The sequence below is a fragment of the Hipposideros armiger genome, unplaced genomic scaffold (assembly GCF_001890085.2).
Source record: "Hipposideros armiger isolate ML-2016 unplaced genomic scaffold, ASM189008v1 scaffold_49, whole genome shotgun sequence".
NCBI lineage: Eukaryota > Metazoa > Chordata > Mammalia > Chiroptera > Hipposideridae > Hipposideros > Hipposideros armiger.
The window spans coordinates 3829640-3857336 of NW_017731399.1; the positions used below are offsets into that span (position 1 = coordinate 3829640).

The 27697-nt window shown below is 37.8% G+C and overlaps 1 protein-coding gene across 2 annotated transcripts in view; it reads right to left on the bottom strand.

Moving 5' to 3' along the window:
* PSEN1 (presenilin 1) overlaps nucleotides 1-27697 on the bottom strand; it is a 77400-nt gene that overhangs the window by 8406 nt on the left and 41297 nt on the right. For both annotated transcript variants that reach the window (XM_019640425.1, XM_019640424.1), the window contains exons 4-10: nucleotides 26479-26732; nucleotides 24276-24417; nucleotides 17670-17737; nucleotides 12894-13114; nucleotides 9718-9816; nucleotides 7232-7318; nucleotides 4319-4492 (exon numbers count right to left, since the gene is read on the bottom strand). In XM_019640425.1, coding sequence (XP_019495970.1) covers nucleotides 4319-4492; nucleotides 7232-7318; nucleotides 9718-9816; nucleotides 12894-13114; nucleotides 17670-17737; nucleotides 24276-24417; nucleotides 26479-26732 — 1045 coding nt within the window. The remainder of the gene's footprint in view (nucleotides 1-4318; nucleotides 4493-7231; nucleotides 7319-9717; nucleotides 9817-12893; nucleotides 13115-17669; nucleotides 17738-24275; nucleotides 24418-26478; nucleotides 26733-27697) is intronic.

The window sequence follows — 27697 nt, forward strand, 5'->3', positions numbered from 1 at the left end:
GCCCCTCCATTTATTCTTTTGCATATAGATATCCAATTGTCCCAGTACCATTTGTTGAAAAGATTATATCCTTTTTCCACTGAATTATTTTAGCAGCTTTGTAAAAAATCACTGACCGTAAATATAAGGGTTTACTGTAGACTCTCAATTCTGTACCATTGATGTACATGCCTGTCCTTCTGCCTCTCCTGATTACAATGGCTTTAGGGTAAGTTTTGAAATCAGGTAATGTTAAGTCCACCAACTTTTTTCTCCTCTTTCAAAACTGCTTGGGGTATTGTAGAAATTGACAAGTAGATCCTAAAAATTATACAGAAATGCAAAGGCCCTTGGTTTTCTGTTGCCTAACAATTTTAACCTGATGAGTTCTTCTCAAAAAGATAAACCATCAAGCAAACACTATAGATATCAAAAGATATGATTTGACTTAGGGTCCAATATTAACCTGTTAAGTGTTATAATTGGCTTTCATCTTTTTGGTTGTTAAATAAGTATTTCCTACTGAATTTGATCCTGGTCTTAAAAGTTTTGTTGCCTGGGTTACAGAAACCATTTCCAGAAGATAGGGGCTGAGGGACCTGAGAAGTATAGTCTACTTTACATGTGGGTGAGAAAAAAGCAGAGTGCTGGTTAATAAGATCTTACTGAGAAACCACTGTTCTTCTTAAATCATGGAAGCCAGAGCAAAGTCTTCCTTAGTGGAAAAGATAAACATATGTATAACCTGTGAAATCTGATGTTATGAATTACAGGGCTTGTTAACCTTCCCAGACTGATGAATACACTCACCAGTGACAGGGCTGCTCTACCATTTAAGTACTTGTGTGATCTAGAGCAAGGTGATTAACTTCTTTAATCCTCAAATTCCTCAGCTCTAAAATGGGGATTACAGAGCTATCTCATAGTGCATCAGAATTAAAAAGAATAGAGAAGGGCCGGCCCAGTGGCTCAGTGGTTAAGAGCTTGCTCAAGAGTGTGAGCTCTGAGCAACAGGGTAGCCAGTTTGATTCCCGGCCCGAGCTGAGCTGCTGCTGAGCTGATGGCTCAGCTAAAAAAAAGAAAAAGAATAAGGAAAAGTTCTTGGCACATACACAGGCTAAACAAATGATAACCTTAGAAAGACTTTTGATTCCAAATGTTAAATACTGTAAGAAACTAATTTCTTCAGGAAACAAAAAAAAACGCTATAGAAATAAATTTTTAAAAAGAATCCAAGAGAAAATTTTTGCATTTATCTAATAAGGAACTTGTATCCAGAATGTATAAAGAACTATTACAACTCAATAATTTAAAAAAGCAATTAAAAAAATGGGAAAAGGATTTGGATAGTTCTCCAAAGAAAACATACAAATGGCCAATAAGCACAACGAAGTTATCAAAAAATAAACAAAAATTATGTGTGAAATCAAGCTTAAAATTATGGCCTCATATTTTTTTCATTTAAAGGCTTATGTTCATTTAAATGATAGCAATATTATGGAAAATGCTCTAGTTATAATTCACAGAATTCATTTTAATGGAGAGAGAAATGTAGATATATTTTATTAGCAAAATTAAAATAGAGTAAGGAAACAAATAACCATCAATTTTTTTCTTTAGGCACTTACCAAAGTGGTAAGTTTTATTCACCTATAACCAGAAGAAATTGAATCAGTATATAAAACCTAAGAAAAAATCACATTGCTCGGAATTTGTTTTCTTTAAACAGCTCCTTTTGATTTAAACAAAATATGCAATGGCCAAACAACTAAAGTCACAGTAATGGTAACTGCTTAAATTAGACATAATGAGTAAACAGTATCCTAATGCCAAATGTTGATGCTGAGATTCGCTGCTAGTATTTTATTGCTATTTGCTAATGGTAGTTAGGCCTATCGTTTTTTGTTTTGTTTTTGCCAACTCTGAAAAATAATTAAGCAATTATGGTATTCTTTTAATATTAAAAGGGGCATTTGCTGGTCTACCCAACACAAGACATAGTAAAGCCCATTCACTAAATAATAGTGAACAGCCACTTTAATTGTAATATTTCTCTACATGATTTCTAACAGTATAATATGTACCTAGCTTAAGTATAATAATAAAAAATGAAAATTTCTTATTATCGTTTTAATAAATATAGACATATTAAAACTGCCTGAAACTTACTGTTTACCTTTATACTACTAAAATCTCTTCCTCCACTTGGAAAAAAAATAGCAAAATCCATCTCTCTCTCCTTCCTTGAGGTTATAGAAAAAGAAACTCTATGAGTCAAATTCCCATTCCTGGAAACAACAGGTTAATTTCACTCCTTTACATAAATGTTAAGTCTATCAGTAGTACATGCAGGATGAGTCTGTTAGGGGTATGATACCTCAGGGAAATATATTTTGAAATTCTCTAGAAGACCAACTGCCTTCACATTGAATAAAATGATATACATTTCTATTTAAAAACTGTTCAGTTTTCTGATTAAATGTTGATTTTTAAAAGGTGTTCTGGAAGACACGTGCTTTTTAGAAATCAAATTTTAGTGTAAATGGAGACTTTTTTATAAGTTACCGTAAGTCTGGTTTAAAACCCTAATATCAATCAGAGATGGTGGTATGTGGTGGTAGATGCTAAGATGATGAAAGAATGTTATTAGTTTATATTGGTCCCAGATAAAGAAAATATTAATCTGGGCTGGCCGAGTGGCGCGTTGATTAAGAACTGGCTTGGGATGCCAGAGGGCCCTGGTTCGGATCCCACATATGAGGGCCAGTGACACTGCCCTCTACAGCTAATATGCTGAACAACAGCTCAATCTGGAGCTGGGCTGCCGTGAGTCGCCGGCGATGGCGTAGGCTGCAGCCCCTGCTGCAGTGGGTTGCCATGAGCTACTGTGTGTAGCCAGCAGCCAGCATGAGCGGGCAGCAGCCGCCATGAGCAGCCGTCCAGAGGCCGGCGACTGATCCGCCTCGCAGGGGAAGAGCGCAATGATGGTGCCAATTTGGGCCAGTGAAGCAACGTCCTCCACAACTAGACTGAAGAACAAACCAACAGCAACTTGCCTGTTCCCCTTCCCCGATTCCCCAGTGCTGTTCCCCTCCCCTAATTCCCCAATAAAATCTTTAAAAAAAAAAAAAGAAAATATTAATCTGAAGTTACGAGGGGTAATACTTGGATTTTCCTTAAAAAAAGAAAAAAGAAGTTAGAGATGAAGAGAAGGACAGAAAGAGATGATCAGGAGAGAGAATCTTCAAGTTGGAAAGGCAGTCAGGAAAGACTCATGTGGTGGTGTGTGCAACAGATGTATCACTTTCTTTTGGCTCCAGCACGTTTGAGAAAAGAGGAGAGGCACAGGAGAGACAACCTAGTTACAGTGGTGACTTTGCAGAGAAAAATTACCCGCAAAGGCAAGCTCAGGCCTGGCTATAAGATGAGGCACTTGAGTTTTCCAGGAGTGTGAAAGTCACAGGCTGCAGCTGGCTCTAAGATCTGGAAAACCCAGCCAAGTACCAAAGTCATGGATATGCCCAGGTTCTGACCCAGTTAAAAGAGTAAGGATGATCCGTAAGAAGTGTTCTCTTCAAGATGAAGTATAATGTCAAGGTCATAATAAATAGTGATTAGTTAAAGAAGCTAAGGAATCCAGGTGTTTGTTTCTTTAAAACTAATATTTTCGCTATGTTTTAATCAAGAGTTTCACTTTTGTGAAAATGAAAAAACTGACGATAATTTAGTTGGAAAATGTGCTAATCTCTTACTCAATAAAGTACATCTCTAAGACTAAGCCCTAACCAAGTGACTCTGCTGGCTAATGTTCCTAAGAAGCCCCAACTGCTAACCTAAATCTATCCAAGTGACAACACATCTTAGACGCTGAACAAACTCTTACATTTCTGTCCATAACCTAAATCCCTTTGATTTCTTTAAAATAAAATATAGTGCTTGCCAACAAACGGAGTAACTATGTGAAAGGCTGAAACATTCAAATCCATAGGTCTCTGTACAGCAAAGCATAAAGTATATTAATGAAATTTTGTACACAAATATACTGCAGCCATTAAGTCTCACTGGAATAATAATAATTTCAAAGAAATCTTTTCCCTTGTAAAACAAATCCCAGAGATCAGGCTCTAAAGGGTCAATTTCAAAAATCTGAGGGGCAGAATTTGACCCATTAACAAATATAACTATGAGAAAAGTACCAACTATAGGTATTTCCCACTAAAAGCTGTAGTGTTATTTAGAATTAAGACTGTAACACTCTCGATTCATTTTATTTGGGGAGAGTTTGATTATGGAGTACCTAAAGGAATCCATAACTTTTCAACTATAGAAATGCACATACTTTCCTCTGGGTCCTCACTGGCTACAACGCCGCTCGGAAGTCCCTGTACAGCAGTTCGTGACTCAGTCGTAGAGTGATGAGGTCCTAGGCGACTGTCCCTCTGGGCTTCCCACTCGTCGCTGAAGCCGCCATCGTCATTCTCTGTCACAGGGTTTTGTGGCTCATTCCCTGTGCCTTCAAGAAAAAGTGGAAATGCAGCTATAATATTTAGAAACCTTTATTAATACTTTTAAGTACATGGAAACAGTAACTACTTGATCAACACTGCTACTAGGTTAGCTGGCTCTTAAACCACGAAGCACGGGCTGCAGGAAGGTCTGCTGGCTGCTCACCCAACAGCCATTTCTCCCCCTTATTCCCGAGGGCCAAGTTCTGATTTGTTGGGTTTCCACCTCTCACTCACAGGACTCTGGTGGTAAATTCTGGTCAATCCAAGCCAAACGTGGTAATTCCATCATTCCTCTCCCCAGTGGAAGTTCTAAGGCTGTGGGTTTGCTATTAGTCATGTGTGATGAGGCAAGTCTGCTGGGAATTTGGGGGGGAATTTTTTCTCACACTTTAAGAGAAACTTAGGAAGATACAAACCATCCCTTTCTTCCCCTGGATGTTGTCTTATCTGGACATGATGTCTGGAACTGCACTTGTGGGCTGAGGACCAAGCCTATACCGAAGGATGGTAGAGCAGGAAGATGGAAAGAACCTGGGCCCTTGATAACACCAATGAGCCACAAAATTAACCAGCCCTACAAATGTCTACACCTCAGGATTCTAGTCATGTGAGAGAACACATTTCTTCTTTGTTTTTTTATGTTTGCAGCTGAAAGCTTCCTAACTGATGGCACTCACCACTGGCTTTAGTGACTAAGTAACAAAAGTAGACCATGACTGGGGGGAGGAGGGAAGAGAAAGGAGGGATGCATTTTGTATGGGCTACTCGTTTTGTTATAATGAGTCAGTCTGACTGAAAATTATGAGCATAACATGATAGTCTTGCGAACCTTCCACATATCAAAAATAATTAAAATATGTAAGTTGATAATGTTTTTCCCCTCCTTTATTTTTTTTATAACAGTGATACATGTTTATAGCGGAGGTTAATTTACCATGAATACAGCTTGTACACTTTAGGCCTCTCACTTGCATGGGCTTTCTCTGGGAAGGGTTCTTGCAATTCTGTATTTGTAATTTTATTCTTTTTCTTAACCAGGTCTCCTGAAATACTCCCTGGTTTGGAGTTTATGAAATCATAAGCATAAGGTTTATAAATAAAAACAGCAATTTTCTTTAGCTTATCACAGGTTAACACGATAACCAGACTTGTAGCAGTTGTTCCAATATATTGTATTTCCTACTTCTCTACCAGGTCTACTACTGGTATAATGTCACCTTGTTCTGCTGCCTTGCTCATGCAGAATAGGCCTGATACCTTTGGGTCCCATAAAGGGACTCTCAGGTGAAAGTGTCCTCATCACAGTTACCCAAATGCTAAACCAGTTTTCTTGGCTCTATAAAACCCAAACTCTTCCTTTCCTGAAAAACAGCAACTTATTTAAGGCTCTTTTCTCTCACCAACCTTTATTCTGCCTATTTTTCAGCTTCCTCATAAGGTTAGCCTCTTGTTTTTCTTTTAAAAGTTTCCTTTCTTCTTAACCACCGTATTTGCCGGCGTATAAGACGACTGGGCGTATAAGACGACCCCCTAACATTTCCACTCAAAATACAGAGTTTGTTATATACTCGCCGTATAAGACTACCCCCTCTTCCGCACACCTTCCACACACCAAATAAAAGGTAAAACAATATCAGATTTGATTTCAACATTTTAATTTATATTCAAATGCTTATGACATGCAGGAAAACTGTCACAAGGCTGTATGTAATCAAACATATACATAAAACAGTGCAAGTTTATTACCGGTAAACATACCGGTAATTCACTAAAGAAAACACACTCTATAGACTGGTACCGTAGATTTTGCGAGTGTGGTAAAATCGCATAACAGCAAAATCGCATAACAGCCGAGCATACACCCAGCAGCGCTGCTGATGCCTGAACGGTATGTGGAATGAAGTGGGCGGGCATCGGGAGGCCACTATGGCACGGGGCAAGCACTATGGGCAGTCTATCTGAAGTGTACCTGGCGTATAAGACGACCCCCCACTTGGAGGCATATTTTTCAGGGCCAAAAAATCGTCTTATACGCCGGCAAATACGGTACTGATTTTGTTTTATTATTCAACTCTTTCTAATAACAGCTCCTAACTTGTGTTCTCCTTAACATCTTCTGTGGTACCCACGAGTGGGCCTTCCTATCTCCTATCCTAGGTCATCATTATTATCCTCCTCCAAAAAGCCATGTCTGCCTGGAATATTTTTCATCTTCTCAGTATAAACATTACCACATTGCAAATAAAATTCTATTTAACTTACTCTGGCCATGTCAGATAAGAGGTTCTCATTTTTAACATGTTTGGAGAAAGAGCTTATTTTTTCTTTTAAAAATCATAGCCTCGGGCTGGCCGAGTGGTTCAGTTGGTTAAGAGCTCGCTCAAGAGTTTGAGCTCTGAGCAACAGGGTCGCTGGTTCGATTCACGGCCCGAGCTGAGCTGCCGCTGAGCTGCCAACAGGTGGCAGGATGGCTCAGCTAAAAAAAATAAATAAATAAAAATCATAGCCTCAACTTAAATCTTTCCATACTTGTATTAATGGTATTTAAGGGCAGGAATTCTTCATCTAGGGTTCCTTGGCTGTACTGTAACATCGGAACTCCTTACATATTTAGGTTATTACCACAACTTTTAGGAGATTCTCAAAGGAATCTATGATCAAATCATTGCTTCATAACTCACTGCTAGCCTCTAAAATGACAATGATCCTGAAAACCAGGAAATTACCAAATAAAAGTCACCTACTCTGTACATTATAATTGGAGCTTCGGGGGACCTTCCTCTGGGCTTCTGGGTCTCCTTTTGCCATATTCACCAACCACACCATTGTTGCTGTTGAGAAAGACAAAAGTCAAGGTAAAAACTGTAAACACAAAAGGAAAATGCACAAATAGATAACAGGCCATTAGTTCTCCACACAAATCACCAATCTTCTTAGTGTTGCCTTAAGAATCCTTAACAATCAAAAGTAAATGCATATTAAAAACCACAAAAAGTTCTCTTTGATTTGGGCATTAAAAAAACATTCTGAAACTGTTTACTGTAGCTTTCAAATTGCAGCTGCTATTGTAAAACTGTCCATCATCATTTACAGTCTGTGAAAAGTAACCAAAAGGAAAACTGTTCAGGCCAGCAATAGCTGGACTATTTGAGACAATAGCTGGACTATTTAAATATCCTAAAATAGTGTGAATTCACTGATGAAAATTACTTCTTGGAACTAAATTAGAGGAAAAACTAGGGCTCACAAAAGCATCAGATGATTATTGTAACTCTAAAAATGCGTGGAATACATTTCCTTCATATTATGTCTCACTTCTGGGATTTTCAATAACGCTAAACTGTATTATACATAGGGAATAAGATAAAAAGGTTAAAAGCAATAAACATAAAGGGGAGAGTCAATTGGCCTCTTCTATGTCCCTTCCACACATATACACACAAAATACAGATAGATAGATAGATAGATAGATAGATAGATCAATCGATCAATTGATGGATCTAGGTATACACACACACCTTTATCACCTTTTAGTTAAGAAACAATATGAATACTTTAATATGGTGCTTCTCATATATTGCAGCTGGAATTAAAAATGGTATAACCCCAATTGGAGGGAACTTGGTAACATCTCACAGAACTACATGTGCATTAACTCTTCGACCCAGGAATACCACTTTTGGGAATTTATCCTGAAAATACACCAATTAAATGACATAAAAATACATATAATCATGTGCCATACAGGGCTACAGCAGGAACCAAATTCTAGCAGCAACCTGAGTCCATAGTAAGCAAGTTTAAACAAGATACTTGGCATCTATGTCTCTCTGGCTTTTTATCACTGGTTTTATAATTATACCCATGGTCATAATACTCTTAGGCTTCTTGAATAACTTATTAAAGAAATACATGACCAAAAAGGCTGAAAATTCTATAGTTGGTATACTTATTCATTCATCATGGCTTTGTAATTTTGAGGTCAAACAAACAAGTTTCATTATATGATAACCCAACTAACTGATCAAAGTCAACATAAGCCAGGCAGGCAATACACTGTTCAACTAAATCCAAACCCAAATAAGAGAAACAGAAGGGCAACCACCACATACAAGGCTTAGAATTTCTGGAGCCTTCTTGTCAATAAAGTCAGCAGTTGTTTATCTGATTTTCTTTCTTCAGGCAAGCATTGTATTGCTACCAACCCTTTTGTTTTAATCAGGGGTCAGCAAACTTTTTCTGTAAAGGGCCAGACAGCAAACATTCTGGGCTTGTGGATCACATCTGGTCTCTGTCACATATTCTCCTTTGTTCTTGGTTTTTATTCTTCTGCTCAAGAGCATCCTGTGCTTCCCCAGCGATCATGAAAAGCGTACAGAGATCTACACCAGTCACTCAAAGCTATTTTTGATCTTACCCTAATCTGCCTTTCCAAATGCTTCCTGGTCCTCTCCCCATTTTGTGATCCATATTCTAGTCAAACTGAATGCATGAAATCTGATAAGAGGCCCCACACTTTCATCTCCAAGCCATTCTTTGTGACAAGCCTATTTTTGGAATCAACTCCCATATGTACTTGCTGAAATCCTACTCATCTTAAAAGGTTCAATCCAAATGCTGTCTCTTCCACGAGGCCTTCCCTGATTCCCCAGCCAGAGTTTCCCTCTTTTGAACTCTCTACACTTTGATCGTGTCTCTTCTGAATCTGATAACATTCTGTCTCGGATGTTGCTTGTTCATATACTTGTCTCATCTTACTTCTAAATTGTAAGCAAACGAGCTCTGAGTAGCATAATCATCTTTATGTCCTCCATAGTGCTCTGTGGGAGCAGATTAGGTCAGTGCCCAATAAATATTTACTGAATAATTAGGAAGAGTATTCCTATAAACCAAAAAAAAAAGGGCAAACATTCTGAGGGAACAGTCCAATTCTTTCATAAGCACGGGCAAGCTTCACCTGCAATATATGTATATAACAAGTACTCAATAACACTTGACAATTAAGATGTTAAATGAGCATAACTGCTCCCCAATCTCTAAATATTTCTTCTTGCTCTCTTAAACCAACATCACATAGAAGACAATTTGCAGGGAAACAGAGATTTGCAGAAGTGCCATTAATACATTTAAGATGAGAAAAAGCACCATGATAATGACTATAGCTACACATGTTTGAACTCCTATAAATTCTAAGCTGTTTACTAATTTAACATCATTCCAACATACTTACAGGAGTAAATGAGAGCTGGAAAGAGAGTTTCATTTCTCTCCTGAGCTGTTTCAACCAGCATACGAAGTGGGCCTTTGGGACACAAAACAGCCACTAAATCTAGAAAAAGAAAAACAGAAAAATCTGAAAAAATGTATTGGCTAAATTTGTAAAAGGCTGTGTTATAGGGAGGAATTAACTAATGGAAAAGGTTGACTTTTTTTTTTTTACACAAAAGGATGTTGAAAGAGTATGAAATAAACAGCAGGCAAACTGATGGGGGACACAACAACCTCAAAAAATACATAAAGCATGCAGAAGATCTGGGCAAATTTCATTTTGGTTTTGATGCTATTTGGTTAGTTTAATGTATCATCATTGGGTTCTATGAATAAGTCTTCTCAGTTTGAAGCCAAGAGGCAGAGATAATGACAAGACAGAACTATTTTAGAACAGTTGTCAATTTCCAATAAGTAGAACCAAGAACAAGTCATTATCAACCCAATATCTATGAGCCACAAATAGAGGCTTTAAGAGGAATTTAATAGAGGGGATTTGATTGAACTTTTCAAAATATAAAGAGAAGAGATTCATCCCCTCTCTTTTTAAAAAATAGTAACTACTTAGGGGTATTTGAAATAAGAGGGCCGTAAATTTAAACAAAACATAATAACTAATAAACTTTTCCATGAGAAAATTTAGTGGTTTTTAACTTTAAATACATTTTTATTACACAAAAGTTATCACATAATTGGATATTTCTTTAGTTCTGTCAAAAGCACTTCACAAATATTCAGGTCCTATAATACATGTGGTGCTGAAAAATGGTTTATTTTACAAAAACAGTGACTCAGAGAGGAAGCAATATGCCTCAATTATTCTTAATTTTACCACCATCTCATTCCATCAATTGTAGTTTTTCTTATGTTTTCTGTGTCATAAAAATTCACAAATAGAAATATAGAAAATAATTTCAAACATTTAAAAATATAGAACAGGTATAGCTAAATTTTTTTAAAGACTTGATACACCTGAAACTAATAATAAAAAAAAAGAGTTCAAGATAATTAAAAAAAAAAGACTTGATAGTTTATGTTGACATTACTATCATTCAGATGCATTTAAGTAAAAAACCTTATGCCTGCCAAGTGGTGATGTCTTCTTGTATACTATTACTACTAAATAATAGACACACAGAAATTGCTACCCTCACTGCTTTCAATTTGATTTGTTTTAGATAAGAAAATGGAAATTTGCTGTGCTCCAAAACAATGAGATTTTCAACCTGTTTGAAGCTGCCATGTCCTGTAACTATCTTGGTTTTATGACACACTCCCCCTTATAGAATTGCTAAATAATAAACTCCCTTATTTCTAGAGCGATTAATGTGAATTTAATTTTGTTTAGAACCTTTGTGACAAATTAAAATATCTTGAGACCTTGTAAAAATGAAGTTGAGAATCATTACTCAAAAAATTGGATACGAAAGTCTTTTATTTTAAAGGAACTCAAAGCTCTGAAGAGGTAATTATTTGTATCATGTTTGGAAGAAACTGAGAATTGATAGAAGAAATAGCATAATGTAGTAGAAAGAATATTGGACTTGGGATTCCAATTCTACATCATAGTGAAACCTTGTGCAAATACTTTACCTCTATATACATCAGGTTTCTTAGCAGTAAAACAAGGATAACCGCCTTGCTTACTTCACAGTATTATATAGTAAAAAAAATAACAGCTAATATTTATTGATATACTGTTTTAAGTGTTATATGTATTGTTCAATTTAACCTTCACAATAACTAAGACTTAGGGGTTGAATAATGTGTCTGTGGTCACAAAGCCAATGAGTGACAAAAGCAGAAGAGCCTGGATTTGAACCCAGGCAGTCTGTCCCCAGAACTAGCATTTTTTTTTAATATATATAAAAAATGGAATCAGGGCAGCTGGATAGCTCAGTTGGTAAGAGCACGAGCTATCAACAACAGGGCCGCCGGTTCAGATCCCACATGGGCCAGTGACGCTGCGCCCTCTACAGCTAAGATTGTGAACAATGGCTTGACTTGGAGCTGGGCTGCCATCAGTCGCCAGCAGCCAGCGTGAGTAGCCAGCAGCAGGTGAGAGCTGCTGTGAGTCGCTGTGAGCGGGTGGCCCATGGCTGGCAATTGACTGCCTCAGCCAGGTAGAGTTGAATGATAATACCAACATGGGCCAGTGAAGCGACATCCTCCACAACTAGACTGAAGAACCAAAGGACAGCAACTTGTGTGTTCCCCTCCCCCAATTCCCCAATAAAATCTTTAAAAAATAAATAAATAACCTAAAGTCATTATGAAAGTCAGGCATAGAGAGTAATGACTTCTATAGTTCTATATAGAACGGAACAATACAATTCTATTTCCACAGACTTTTTCTTTGTCAATCAAGTGGGGATGATGAGTTTCCTATTATAGGTCACCTGACATTTCAACAAGCATTTGTATAGGGATAAAAGAACACTGCCTACTTATAATATAGAAACCACACGCTGACCTCTGAAAATGGCTCTCTTTTGGCGTCCATGCAGGGCAACAGCCACAGAGCACACACCTGTTCAGCTGCCTTGGTTATTCATGGCTAGGGTACATTCTGACTGTTCAGGACCCATGGAACACTGGTTAATGAATTTGAATTTCACACTGCCCAAATAAGTTTTCTTTTTGAAAGAGTAATTCTACCCAAGTTGCCTTATAAAAAGTAGGTAACCTAATTGAGCATTTTATATGTATTAAGCACTTTGCTATCATTTTTCACCATACATTCTGAACTTGTACAACTTTAGGAAGCATTGTTCTCATTATTCAAATGAGGAAACTGAAGTTCAAAGAACCTGAGTAACTTTCCTAAAGTCCTAAGGCTGTCAGTGATAGGAATGGGATTTGACTCTAAGTCTTCTGACCAGAAAGAAGTCTATGGATTCTTCCACTAATCTGTCACTGAGTAAAACTGGGGACAGTAATAACACATTTTTAAAGAACTTAACCTCAAAAACATAAAAACCTTTATATGAAAAAGATACCATAGCTAATTAATTATTTACTGAAGACTTATGGGGTATAACCATTATCATTTTCATAAGTCAAGATAACTGGAAGAGGAAGGAAAACACACCAGTGAGGTATTTCTGTAACAAACACAACGTCAGTCTTGGGTTTTACCATATACTGAAATCACAGCCAAGATGAGCCATGCAGTCCACTCTGGGAGGTACTTGATAAACACCAGGGCCATGAGGGCACTGATCATAATGAGATATGCCTGCTGGAGTCGCAGTGGACCTTTCCAATGAATGGCAATCATTCCCACCACACCAAAATTCCAGATCAGGAGCGCAACAGTAATGTAGTCCATGGCAACGTTATAGGTTTTAAACACTTCCCTGAAAATAATTACATAGAGATGTAAAAAGATTTATGTACAAGTTTCATCAAAACATTGTTTAGAACTATGTTCCCAAACATTAGATATTCATATCCTACACCTTCATATTTTTACCATATCTATATCAACAATGCTATTATTTAACACTTCTCTTTAACTTTTTCCCTCAAGTTGAGCTTATTTTAACAGAAAACTGTATAATTCATATAAATGGGAAACTGGTATCACAGACCATAGTTGTAAAAATAAGTACAAGTACAAAAACGAAAAAAGGCTATAGACCACCTAAAATACCATTCTGTGCTTTGGGAAACCCTCATTTAAAATAACTGAAATATAAAAAATTAAACATGTGCAATAAAATTTATAGCCAGAATGTATATTATTTTCCTAAAATGAAATTTAGTGCAGCCATCAAAAAAACGTGTGTATTTTGATGTAACTACAATATTGCCACAGGGACATGAAAGAGAGTTCGAGGAATATAATAATGTAAATATTTTGTAGGGTGTCAGGTGGTCACATGTCTTGCTAGGGAGACCGCATCATGGAGGGGGTAGAGGCTTGATCACTGCACTGTACACCTCAAGCTGATGTTGCATAATATTGTATGTCAACTATAATTGAATATATATATAGTCAGGGACATGGAGTATATAGTGTGGGAGTAGAGTCAAGGGAATTGTAATAGATATGTATGATATTGGGGGGGAAGTGGGGCGGCGGATTGGGGGAGGGGGGTTGTCACCTCGAGGGGTAAAAAGTATAACTATTGCACTGTGCTGTATAGCTGAAACTAATTCTAAAAAATGTGTATTTCACAATAAAAAATAATTTTTTAAAAAAGTGTGTATTTTGTATATACATACACAAATGTGGAATATAGACATGACACACTGTTGCCTGAAAAAAAAAATGATCTCATTTATGAAATAATGTGTGAGTAGTGAGTGCAATATATCGATATAGTAACTCCTGAAAAGATGCAGGACTTATATTCAGATAGATGATGGGAGTCTGGTCATTTTTTCACTTTTTTCTTTTTCTTTATAATCTTGTGAAATGTTTCCTTCTCTCTCTCTCTCTCTCTCTCTCTCTCTCTCTCTCTCTCTCTCTCATGTCTCTTGTCTCTGTCTGCAATAACGTTTAGTCGTTTTTGTAAGGAACAAAACACTATTTTAACTTTGGGGGATAAAATTCCACCATCTAAAAATAAAGAGATTGCAAGTATAGAAGATGCCTTTGCATAATTGAAGAGAAAGCAATCACTCATTTAAGCACAAACTTTGTGTGCCGAGACTATCCAGAAAAACAATTTTTCCATTTTGAAATCTCAAAATAAATGTTGACATTTCTAGACAATGTAGCTATTTGTATTAAGCATTTCAGATATCCTAGCACTCAAAAAAACGAAAACCCCAAATTATTATTAATCTTTGGCTAGGTAATACATGTATAAAATATAAAATTCCCAATACATGTGAAAAGTTTTTTCTCCCCACCTTGTCCCACAGTACCCCTCTCCAAAGGAAAGTACTATGATTAATTCCATGTGTATCCTTCCAGCGATTGTCTATACCTATCATATACACTTTATTAGATATAAATAACAGCATATTATATACACTGTTCTATACCATGCTTTTTTCTCTTAACAGCAGTCAACGGAGATCTTTCCACATTAGTATATCAGAGCTGCCTCATTCTTTTTAATGGCTTTACTCAATAAATGTACCCTAATTTATTTAACCAGTTTTCTATTGATGGACATTTAGAGTGACTCCATTATTTTGCTATTAGAGACAATGCTACAATGATTATTCCTACAAATTACTACATTCAGGACATATGCACTTAAAATTTTAACAGATATGCCAAACTGCTCTTAAAAGTTATAAACCAATGTGTGTTTGTTCATTTCCCTGCAACCTGATTATCCCAACACCAATTACTAAATAACCCATCTATAGCCTACTGATTTTATACTACCTTTATCTTATATTCCATTATATATTGGAACTTTTTAAAAAGTCTAATATTTTCTACTGCTCACCTATTCATGGTGCAGGTGTCCTCTATTTTTTTTTTTTTTTTTGCTGAGCCATCCTGCCACCTGTTGGCAGCTCAGCGGCTACTCAGCTTGGGCCAGGACTCGAACCGCTGTTGCTCAGAGCTCAAACTCTTGAGCGAGCTCTTAACCAACTGAGCCACTCGGCTGGCCCTTCCAGGTGTCCTATTTTAATTAGTGTAGGTTCATTATAATTTCATATCAGGTAGGACTAGTATCCCTTCATTTTTCTTTTTTCAGAATTCTTTGGAATAACTTCACTTAGTAATTTTTCTAAATAAACTTAGAATTTTCTTGTCCAGATGAAAAATAAATTCTGTTTATATTTTTGTTGGACTTATATTAATTTTTACAATATACTTAGCAAGAACTGAAATCTTTATGATACTAAGTCTTTCTATATAACCTGGTATAACTTTCCATTTGTTTAAGTCTTCTAAGGCCTTCAGAGGTATTTAAAAATTTCTTACTAACAAATCGCGCACAATTCTTGTTTAATCCTAGGTATTTTGTCTTTTTTTGCTGCTATCATAAATGGGATTTTTTCCTTTCATTATGTTCCCTAACTAGTGTCTTCATGAATGCTACTTAATTGTGTTTATTAATTTTGTATTCAGGTGCGTTGCCAAATTTACTTAGTGATTCTAATTGCCTTCTGGTTAGTTCTGAAACTAAGTACACAATCATTTTATCTCCAAATACTGGTAATTTAACCTTCTCTTCCAAACTGTATAGCTCTTATGTCTTTCTCTCATTTAATTGTGCTCTATTCCCTCCAGAGCAATGTCAGGCAACAGTACTGAAGAAGGAAATTCTCATCTTGTTACTGATATTAATAGGCATGCTTCTAGTTTCCCTGTGAGGACAACTGACTTTTAGAAGAGATTTATTCATTTTATCATGTTAAAGAAGTAACCATGCATTTGTTTTATTACAGAATTTCATCAACAACAGGTGTTAAATTTTATCAAATGCCTTTTAGCATGTACAGAGATGATGACCTAGAAATATTGTGACTTATATTGAAATTTGCTAATAATGAACCAGTCTTCCATTCTGCAAACAAACCCAATTGGGTCATAAGGTAATATTTCTTCAATGTATTGCTGAATCCTACCTGTTAATATTTAGTCATTCTTTTGATATCAATAAATAGGGTTGGTCTACAGTTTCTTTTTTCTTGGTAATTTATAGGGTTTTAGTATCAATGTTATGCTGGCTTCATAAAATGTTGTACAGTTGTTATTGGTGGACGTAGGATGAGAACCTCTTCAACAACTTTCTGTATTTTGTGCTATATTTAGATTTTCTATTGCATCAGTGGTCAGTTTTGATCATTTTTTCTAGAAAATCATCCATTTCACATAGATTCTCACATTTGTTTCTTTTGTCTGTCATTTTCTTCCAACTGGCTCTACCAAACTCATCAATTTATTTATTAGTTTTATTGCTTCTGTTCCTAATTTAAGAGCTAGTGCAATGGTTTACAAGCATTTTCTGCCACTGCTGCTGAGAGAAAGGCCAGACTGGCAAATCTCTGAGACACTCTGTTCCCTTCAAGAGAGCAGCTCTGCTCTTTCCTACTTTTTTTTTTTTAAGATTTTTTTTATTGGGGAATTGGGGAGATGGGAACAGCGCTGGGGAATTGGGGGAAGGGGAACAGACAAGTTGCTGTCCTTTTGTTCTTCAGTCTAGTTGTGGAGGATGTCGCTTCACTGGCCCAAGTTGGCACCATCATTGCGCTCTTCCCGGGCGAGGCAGATCAGTCGCCGGCTTCTGGACTGCCGCTCACTGCGGCTGCTGGCCGTTCACGCTGGATGCTGGCTACCCACGGTAGCCCATGGCAACCCACTGCCACAGGGGCTGCAGCCTATGCCATCGCAGGCGACTCATGGTAGCCCAGCTCCAGGTTGAGCTGTTGTTCAGCATCTTAGCTGTAGAGGGCAGTGTCACTGGCCCTCATATGTGGGATCTGAACCGGGGCCCTCTGGCGTCCCAAGCCAGTTCTTAACCATCGCGCCACTTGGCCAGCCCCTCTTTCCTATTTTATATGTGAAATTTTCATGTAAGATTTCATTTGGAAAAAAAATAATCCACTGATGAAACAATATAAGAGTTTGAAAATTAATTAAATCATATTTATATACTTTCTTGAAATACTTTCTTAACATTCTGATTCATAGATTTCTACTAGAAGTAAAGAATACAAAAAATTCTTTACTAAAGGAAGTAAATAAATTCTTCACTAAAACAGACTTAGAACTGACTATAGTTTTGAGTTCTTTTGGTTCTACTTATTTATAAGTAAGGATCAACAAAAGAATATCTCTATCGATAATATTGTCTTCTATATACCAAGTATGACCTATATATGGAAACAATTACAATTTAAGAGTAGTTCATCAATAAAGGAAATGACTTTAAATGATAGCGAGCCCAAACATTGTTAATTTCTGAAAAGTAGACCAAATATTTAACAACTTACCCCAAATAAATGAATGAGAAAAAGAACAGCAACAATAGCGATGAAATAATAAGCCAGGCATGGATGACCTAGAAAAGAAAGTATTTCAATATAATTAACAGATCCTAAAGCCCTAAAGAACTGCAAATTTGTGGCTTCAAAAATAGTATGTTATTTCTGTATGTGTTATGCTTTTCAAATGGCAGAACACAAATGGCTTTGGATTCAGTGAATTCTTATACTAGAACTTTTGGGGCTGAACAACTCATACAGTAAATAGAAACTTCAGCAAGACATATATAAACCCTCATTCCTTTAGAAACAGGTGAAATTTTAAAAAGAACACATTCTAAAATATCGAATTATCAATAGAGTCAACAGTTGACATTTTAAACTTTAAAATAGCAATATTTTCAGTGGAGGAATTATGTAGTGTTTCTGACATAAACAATAAATAAATTAAATAAATAACTGATAAATAAAATTGAAAATCAGATATTCAGTTAGGTGACCTGTGTATGCATACTTTAACTGTACAAAGAAAATAGGCCTTCTAAACTATATAACCATTTGACAAAAGAATATTCAGAATCTGAAGTTTCAGTAAGTATTGCAATGCTTTCTACATTTTACATTGTTCATTAATAAGTATTACTATTATGAATTCTTTGAAACGCTTAGAATTCAGTCCATCATTATGCAGAATTCATACAGTACTATACACATATTACTCTCTATTACTCATGTATAGCTTATTAATGTGAGATAGAATCAGAATCTGATTTTTGTAATATATTACACATGAACATTTTATTTTATTTTTCTAATTTTTATTGGCGAATTGGGGAAGGCGAACAGTGTTGGGGAATTGGGAAAGGGAACCAGCCAAGTTGTCGTTCTTCAATCTTAGTTGTGGAGGGCGTCAGTCGCCATCTGGCTGCCCGTCAGCAGCTCGTGGCCTCTAAGCTCAAGGTGCTCTGTTCAATCTTAGTTGCAGGTGGGCGTAGCCACCATCCCACGCAGGAGTCGAACCAGCAGCCTTGTTGTTAAGAGCACACGCCCTATCCACTGAGCCATCCAGGCACCAGCTCAGCTCAAGGTACCAAGTTCAGTCTTACTTGCGGGTGGGCATAGCCCACCATTGAACAGGCAATCTTGTTGTTACACAAGCTGATGCATCCTGCCACCTGTTGGCAGCTCAGCGACAGCTCAGCTCGGGCACAGTGTCACTGGCCCATGTGGGAATCGAACCGGGGGCCCTGTTGCTCAGAGCTCACACTCTTAAGCCAACTCTTAACCAACTGAACCACTCGGCCAGCTCCCAAAAGGTGAACATTTTAAATGACAATTTTATGTTATAGGTATATTTGGGAAAATACTATACAACCCAAAAAGTACGAGGTTTTTAAAAACAGGGAAAAGTATAATCAAGTGTCAAGTAATTTCTAACCAAGAGTGAAAATATTAATATTTCGAGGTGGATACACCCATAATTTGCTTTAATCTTTCAGTGAACTTTATTGCTTAATGACAGAAGTTTCCAATGTTTACCAATGTTTCCAAAGATATCCCTTAACTAGAACAGATCAAATCAAACCTTGACGAAAGGAGAGAAAAGAAAGCCTCCAAATCAAGAATATTATTTCGTCTTCCTTTTTTTCTAAATCTCCCACCTCCACTCCCAGATCCAGTTGTTCCAATAATCAGGCTCTAAGCTATCAAAGTCTAGTTGTGATTAGAATCTATGTTAATTTTCTCTTGTGGTTCTGTTTTGATCACCCAAGGTTATTTGTGATTAATTCCTTTGAAAAAAAAGATATAAAAATTTCACTGACTCTTTAAAATTTATCAAATTTATTTTTTTTCTTCCACAAAAATTTCCCAATGTTTTATTATAAAACTTTTCAAACACAGAGCAAAGTGTAAAGGTTTTTACAGTGAACATCCACATACCACCTAAATTCTACCATTCACATTTTGCTATACTTGCTTTGCAACATTTCTATCCACCTCTTCATCCATTAGTCCATCTTATTTTTAATACACATCACAATAAACTGAAGATACCTGTATATTTCCCTCTAAACACTTCAACTTCAGCAAAATATTCTAAAGGGAGCCCTTACTCTATTTCTTCTGCAAAAAAACCAATACAGCTTAAGCAGAAAGAAATCTCCCCACCTGCATTCCACCTCATCAAGCTCACAGGTCTCAGCTTTAGAAATAATCCAAGTTACAAAACTAAAAAGCATACAAAATATTACAAGGCAGAAAAGCTTTCAAGATGTGTACTGGTATTTCATATTAAGCTCCACTCTCTACTGGCCAGCTATATTTCCTTCGCAATTTGTCTGCTTGGAATTTTTTAAATTTCTTATTAGGATGTTCATCATTTTCTTAATGATCTGTAAGTGATCTTTATATTGTAAGATTTACAACCCTTCCCTGTAGTAATGGTTGTAAACAGTTTTCCTATTTAAGTTGGTCATTTATGTTATCATTTTCTGAGTTATTACCTGAATTCAAAGTCTCTTCTGATGATGACTTAATCGCATCTCCCCTTTTTCTAGATCATCAGATTGTAAAACAAATCTTTCTCATCTTGCAAAAATCCCTAGTCAGCTTTCTTGTGCTAAAGGCTCTGAAAGAAAAGAGCCCTGCTTCAGTACAGAATAGCAAATGTCTCCTCTAAACCCTGAACTACCCAGGCCAGAAATCATGTGACTTTAATAAGCTATATATTGGGTTGTCGGAAAAGTCATGACATATTTTTTCTGTTTTTCATTGCAAAAATGTGTCATGACTTTTCCGACAACCCAATAGTTCCATCTACAACAAATAATAAAAACTGCCTTTTCCGTTTTCTACCTTTTGAGAAATAGAGTAAACAAATTGAGTCACTACAGTGAGGCTGCTAAATTACTAAAATCAAGTAGGTTGAGGCATGAGGAAATGGTTCTATTCTTGTTTTAACTAGCTGGGAACTTAAATTTAAATTTCCAGTCCTATTTCAATACCTGGATATATATCAAGCCTCCAGATAACCCTCTGATTACCTCCTGAAGGACTAAGGAAAGAATGTTTAGTATCCAGACATCTGACATCCATTATCCAGACCACATGTCATCTAGAGGATTACCATCTAGCACCAATCCAGAGGCTAAGAATGCAGAACTCACTCTTCTCAAGAATGTACTCTTTCTTTAAATAAGAACCCTCAGTTTTTCTTTCTTCTTTGGAACACTCAGGGTAGGGCCGAATGATGTTTCCAGTCTGCAAACCTTAAGACCCTTAAATAAGTCTTAACCATTTATTTCTAGCCAAAGCCTCCTGATTCATTTACACTCGGCTGACGATTTTCAAGGTTTGTTGGGTCTTTTAGCTTCTTGTGCTTCTTACAGGCATTGCACAACCAACCACTGACATAATAAATCCTCAGGGCTCATTTCCAGAAAACAGGTTCTGGCAAGTTTCTAAATTTCTAACTCAAAAGCTTTTACTTTATACTAGGAGTCAAAGTAAACAACTTGTTTTTATAGACTTGGCCTGTGCTTGCTAAAACTTGAACATTAAAAAAGCAAAACAACATAAATGAATGAGTAAATGTGAAAATCTGGCTGAATATAAACCTTTCAGATGGTCTAAAATGAAGCATAACTAAAAGATACACAAAACTGGGGCCAGCCAAGTGGCTCAGTTGGTTAAGAGTTGGATTAAGTGTGCAGTCTCTGAGCAACGGGGCCGCTGGTTCTATTCCCACATGGGCCAGTGACGCTGCACCCAAGCTGAGCTGTCGCTGAGCTGCCAACAGATGGCAGGATGCATCAGCTGGTGTAACAACAAGATTGCCTGTTTGATGGTGGGCTATGCCCACCCACAACTAAGACTGAACTCGGTACCTTGAGCTGAGATGCCATCCGAATGACTCAGTGGATAGAGTGTGCGCTCTTAACAACACGGCTGCCGGGTTCGACTCCCGCATGGGATGGTGGCTACACCCACCCGCAACTAAGACTGAACACAGCACCTTGAGCTTAGAGGTCACAAGCTGCCGATGGGAAGCCAGATGGCGACCGGCGCCCTCCACAATGAAGATTGAAGAACAACTTGGCTGGTCTCCTTCCCCAATTCTCCAACACTGTTCCCCTCCCTCAATTCCCCAATAAAATCTTAAAAAAAAAAAAAAAAGTACTTAAGACAAGAGCACATTTAATCAGTGGGAAGAGAATGCTTTCCAGCACGGCTTTACATCATTTGCCCTTTGGCTTTCTGAGTGATGACTACCTGTCATCATCATACACATAATCTTCTCCATATGCTAATGTCAGACTACAGAAGGTCACCACCTAGGTTAACACTTCTACGCACTCAAACGTTCAACAAGCAAGGTTAAAGTCTGTATAATTTTAGAGTTTGTGAACATTGAAGAGGTATTTAATCTTACTAGTAACCAACTAAATGCAAATTAAGACATTGTGTTTTGCCTATAAAAATTAGCACAGATTTTCAAAATTTTTTAAAGTCAATGCAGGTGAAGGCAAGGTAAGACAGATAGTCTCATTCACTACTAGTGTTAAGTACAAATTGATACTATCATTTTGAAAAAGGAATTCTGCACACCAAGACAGTTAAAAATATGTAAATAATTTGCCCCAAAAATTCTGTCTAGGATTTTACCCTAAGAAAATAATTTGAAAAATGAAAAAGCTCTATGCATAAAGACTTCCATTATTTTTTAGAACAGTGAAAAACTGGAAACTTAAATGTCCAACCTGAGGGAAATTAGGGGAAGTAAATTATAATATACCCATTGAGTCAAATATTATGTGGCCGTTAAGCCATATTTTCTAAGAATTTATAATACAGAAAATTGCTTATGCCAAAGTAAAAGTAAAGACAAGACACATACTAGGCTGGCCGAGTAGCTCAGTTTGTTAAGAGTTGGCTTGGGAGCACGAGCTCTGAGCAGCAGGGCCACCAGTTCGGTTCCCACATGGGCCAGTGACGCTGCGCCGTCTACAGCTAAGATGGTGAACAACAGCTCGACCTGGAGCTGGGCTGCTGTGAGTCGCTGGCGACAGCATAGGCTGCAGCCCCTACTGCAGTGGGCTGCTGTGAGCTACCATGAGTGGCAAGCAGCCAGTGTGAGCAGCAGGCAGCTGGCGAGAGCCGCTGTGAGCCGCTATCCAATAGCCAGCAACCAACTGCTTCACCTGGGAAGAGCGCAATGATCATAATACCAACATGGGCCAGTGAAGCAGCGTCCTCCACAAGTAAACTAAAGAACAAAAGGACAGCAACTTGTCTATTCCCCTTCCCCAATTCCCCAACGCTGTTCCTCTCCCCCAATAAAATCTTCCAAAAAAAAAAGACACATACTGATTACACTTTTTAACTATATTTAAAAATATACACAAATATATACTAGGGGGAAATAGAGTAGACTTCAACATTTGGAAAGTCAATATTTATTTGAGAATGACCCTAAAGGTTCATGACTGGTAATAATTTGTCATTTTTTTTGAGGCATGAATCTGGAACGTGTGCCCGGTGGCTGAAAGTCAGGAGTGAGTCACTTAGCTAGAGAGCAAGCTCAGAGAGCAGAGGCTGGGAAAGCTGGGTCTGTCTTTCCTGCACAACCTCCCCTGCCCTTGTTTCCCAAAGAAAGAATCAGTGCTACTGCAGGAGAGGCGGTGAGGGAACGACGACAGTCACCAATTTGGAAGTGGGAATATGGCCAGTTACCAATGAGTTTAAATCGGCATCTGAAGGTGGCCTGATTGTGCTGTACTCAAGTATGAAAATATGATTTTTTTTAAGTTATATGTTATTTTATGGGGACAAATATATTAAATAATGCTATTTGTGAATGAGGAAACCCTAAAAGTCTTAGGATATATGTCTTTGGAATGTTATATATATATCTCGCAAATCAAAACATTAAAACCATTTAGATTGTGACATGATATGAAAACATTTGTTTTCCATTTATGCACTTTTGTATTTTTCAAAGGTTCCACAACGAGAGGGAAAAAACTAAAAAACAACTTAGTTCAAGAATATAAGACCTTCGGGTCGGCTGAGTGGCGCAATGGTTAAGAACTGGCTTGGGACGCCAGAGGGCCCCGGTTCGGATCCCACATATCAGGGCCAGTGACACTGCCCTCCACAGCTAAGATGCTGAACAACAGCTCAACCTGGAGCTGGGCTGCCATGAGTCGCCAGCGACGGTGTAGGCTGCAGCCCCTGTGGCAGTGGGTTGCCATGGGCTACCGTGTGTAGCCAGCAGCCAGCGTGAGCGGCCAGCAGCCGCAGTGAGCGGCCGTCCAGAAGCCGGCGACTGATCTGCCTTGTCTGGGAAGAGCGCAATGACGGTGCCAACTTGGGCCAGTGAAGCAACATCCTCCACAACTAGACTGAAGAACAAAAAAACGACAGCAACTTGTCTGTTCGCCTTCCCCCAATTCCCCAGCGCTGTTCCCATCCCCCCAATTCCCCAATAAAAATCTTAAAAAAAAAAAAAGAATATAAGACCTTCTTCTTTACTAGACCAAGTAAGGTATGTGACAGGAAAATCTAGTCATAAAAAGCACATGGTGGAAAGCAAAGCTCTGTCTCTATGCTCACCTTGTAGCACCTGTATTTATATAGAGCCACCAGGAGAATAGTCATGACAACAATGACGCTGATCATGATAGCAGCATTCAGAATGGAGTGCAGGGCTCTCTGGCCCACAGTCTCTGTTTCCTCTGAGAACGGAGTATAGAGTCTATAATAAAACAAAATGCAAAAGCCCCAGGTAAGTGTTCATGGATAGATATTCCAAACCATATGCCCTCTCCAAACCGAGGTTTGTTTCCTTGATTTGACTGATACATCACTTTTTCCCATTTCATCATCTAGTCTAGAATTTTTACCCTAAGAAAAATAGCTAGCCTCTAAAATAAGTGCTTCAAAATAAAAGGAGATATCTAAAATATGGAGAGGTGGGCTTCCTTGTGAGCCAGACACTGGCTTCATCCAGTGGATCCTATATACTGAAATAATTACCTCATCAAATGTTTCCTCCACAACGTATTAGTGATTTGCTAAAGAACCAGATTCTGCCACATAAACTACCTAAGCTATAAGTGGTTGTCGGAGGAAGGTAATATAGCTTATAATTATTATCTTTCATCTTTAGGGTGACCGCAGCTGGAGTTGTCTTGAAATAATGCCATATGTCTATCTTCCCCTTCTTTCTTGTCCACATAAAAACACTTTTATTCTAGGTGCCAATGTTCCCAGCTAAAAGACTATTTCTGACTCTATGGTCAGGTGCGGCCATGAGACTAAGTAATGGTCAATGAGTTATAAGTAGGTGTGTTGTGTAGAACTTCTAAGAAAGGAGTTAATTCTGCTGAGAGATATGTCTTATTTTCTTTTCTCCCCCACTCCTTCCTGCTATCTGAATGAAGGCTAGGGCTCCAGCACCCATAATAACCTACAGTACAGACCCTGGAATAACCTAGAGTACAGTAGAGAAAGAAGAAAGGAGGGGCCTGAGTCCTTGATGAATGTGAAGCCACTACACCAATCTGGACTGACCCCCTCTGCACACTGTGGGAGAGAGATAAAATATGGTTATCATTTAAACCAGTTGTTTTGATTTTCTATAACAGGGTCAGCAAACTTTCAGTAAAGGACTAGAGAGTAAATATTTTAAGCTTTGTGGGTCATATGGTCTCTGTTGCAACCACGCAACTCTGCCATTATAGTATAAAAGCAGGCAGAGACAATATAAACTGAATGGACATGGCTGTGTTCCAATGAAACTTAATTTACAAAAGTAGGTCACAGGCAGATGTGACGTGTGGGCTATCGCTTGCTGACCCCTGTTCTATAATATATAGCCAAACCTAACTCTAACTCCCACGGAGACTATTCCTCAGTCTGTTTTGGCTACTGTCTCTAGTTCTTGCCCTTCACCCAGTTTTAGCCTTTCTCCCAAAGGTTAAAAGCTTGGCTTTCAGCCCGGTTTTTCAGACACTTGCCAGTTTCAAATTCTAAAATCCACTTAAAAGTTGAGTCCCATGAGAGTCAATAGACAGACAATAGAGACAGAACTCGATGACATATGAATCAAAGCATTTTTCTTGGAGGCAAAGGACCGACACCAACAGTGCCAGAAAATCCACATGACAGTTCTCCAAGAGTCTAGAGAGTGCCAGCTTGCATTAATTCTTCATCCTTTCAATTAACAACTTTTTTTTGCTGAGCATTTATTACATACCTCACCCAGGAAACAAAGTGGCCTGAGAGAACTTACAGCATAGAAGGAAACCAGGTACTGAATAAATAATGTAAATAAATATATGTATTTGCATATTACTACAAGTGAAAAAGAACAGGTTTCTATGAGAAAGAATACATACCAGGAAGTACCTGTTTCTGTTAGGAGGATCAGGGAAGTTATCTTTGGACTTAACACTTAAGCCAAAGTGAGAAGGATGATAGGAATTAATCCACCTAAGTTAGAAAAGGAAAGGATGTTCCAGGCAAAGAACAATAGGCCCAACGGCCGTGAGTTGGAAAGGATTACTATTCAACTCTTTACCTGCTCAATTCCAAATAAATTCAGCCTTTAGTGACACCATACAGGAAACATAGCTTTGTGGTTTTCATTTTCTCTACTTAAAAAGCATCAAGTAACAAATAACCCCTCAGTCTCTCAACTGCTTCTGACTGAAGAACTCTCTAGCCTCCATTCCCCTTCAGTACAGAGGCCTTCACGCTGTGAAGAAAAGCTACACGGGCCTTGAGAATAATAAAACAGAACACTCATACATACAGCTGCCCATCCTTCCGGGTGTAAAAGCTGACTGATTTGATGGTGGCCACCACTACCACCATACAGAGAGTCACGGGGACAAAGAGCATGATCACGTGTTTGGCGCCATATTTCAGTGTCAGCTCCTCATCTTCTTCATCATCTTGTTCCACTGCCTGCAGTGTGTCACCCTGAGGTCCTCCGTTAGACACGGGCTCAGGGTTGCCGCGCCTCCGCCTTTCGCTGCTGTGCTCATGCCGTTCTCTACTGTCATTCTGAAAGTACAAGAAAAACTTTCAGTAAGTCAGACTCTCAGGAGAATTAAGGTATTCTATATCAAAAACAGAAAATGTTAACAGTTGGACCTGAGATTAACAGGCACACCATTACTTGAATTCTAAAAACCTGAGGCAAGAAAGAACCCATTTACAAGAAGTGCACAGTTAAGAAATCTAGCTTATTTACCACTGTTCACTGAAGGAATCCAGGTCCTCCCCTTCATCTGGGTCTCAGCTTACCGCCGTCTCTCTTTCCATTCCCAACCTAATACAAGTATACTCATCCTTTGAGGTTTGGCTTAAAACTGACACCTGCATGAAACCTTTATTTGCTGCAGCTACAAGCAGAGTAATCTTACGTTTTCCAAATTCATGAAGTGCTTTCTATCTGCGGCTTTATACCAGTTATTCAAGAAGCTATCTCACCTTCATTGTTAAAAAGACTTAAAATCTTTTTAGTGATGTACAAGGGATCTCTCTGAATTATTTCTTACAACTGCCATGTAAATCTACAATTAGCTCAAAGAAGTATTCACTTTAAAAAAAAAATCTTTACAGAGAAAACCTAGGCCTAAAACAATTCTGATATCCCTGCCCCATTCCCACTGTGCCCTCTATAGAGTAAGGGGACAATAATACTTGATGAATGACAGGATGAAATGAGAACCTTTCTTAGATTCTACTTTCCTCAGACTCTTAATCCAGACACCATTTTATTGCCTTTATCCTTATCTTGGGTTTATCCTTTCCTATTCTTCAAGTTCAATATCCTTTTTGGTATCTCTGCTCATATTTAAAACTCAGTTTTTGTAAAGGGTAGAATGAATCCCAAAAGAACTAACAACGATAAAAATGATAACAGGAAAAATAACAGGTATTCCTCCTCCTCACAGATAATAGAACAGGAGATAAAAGTAGATCGATAGTCACTGCTGCTGGTTAAGATATCATCAGCTTGGTTA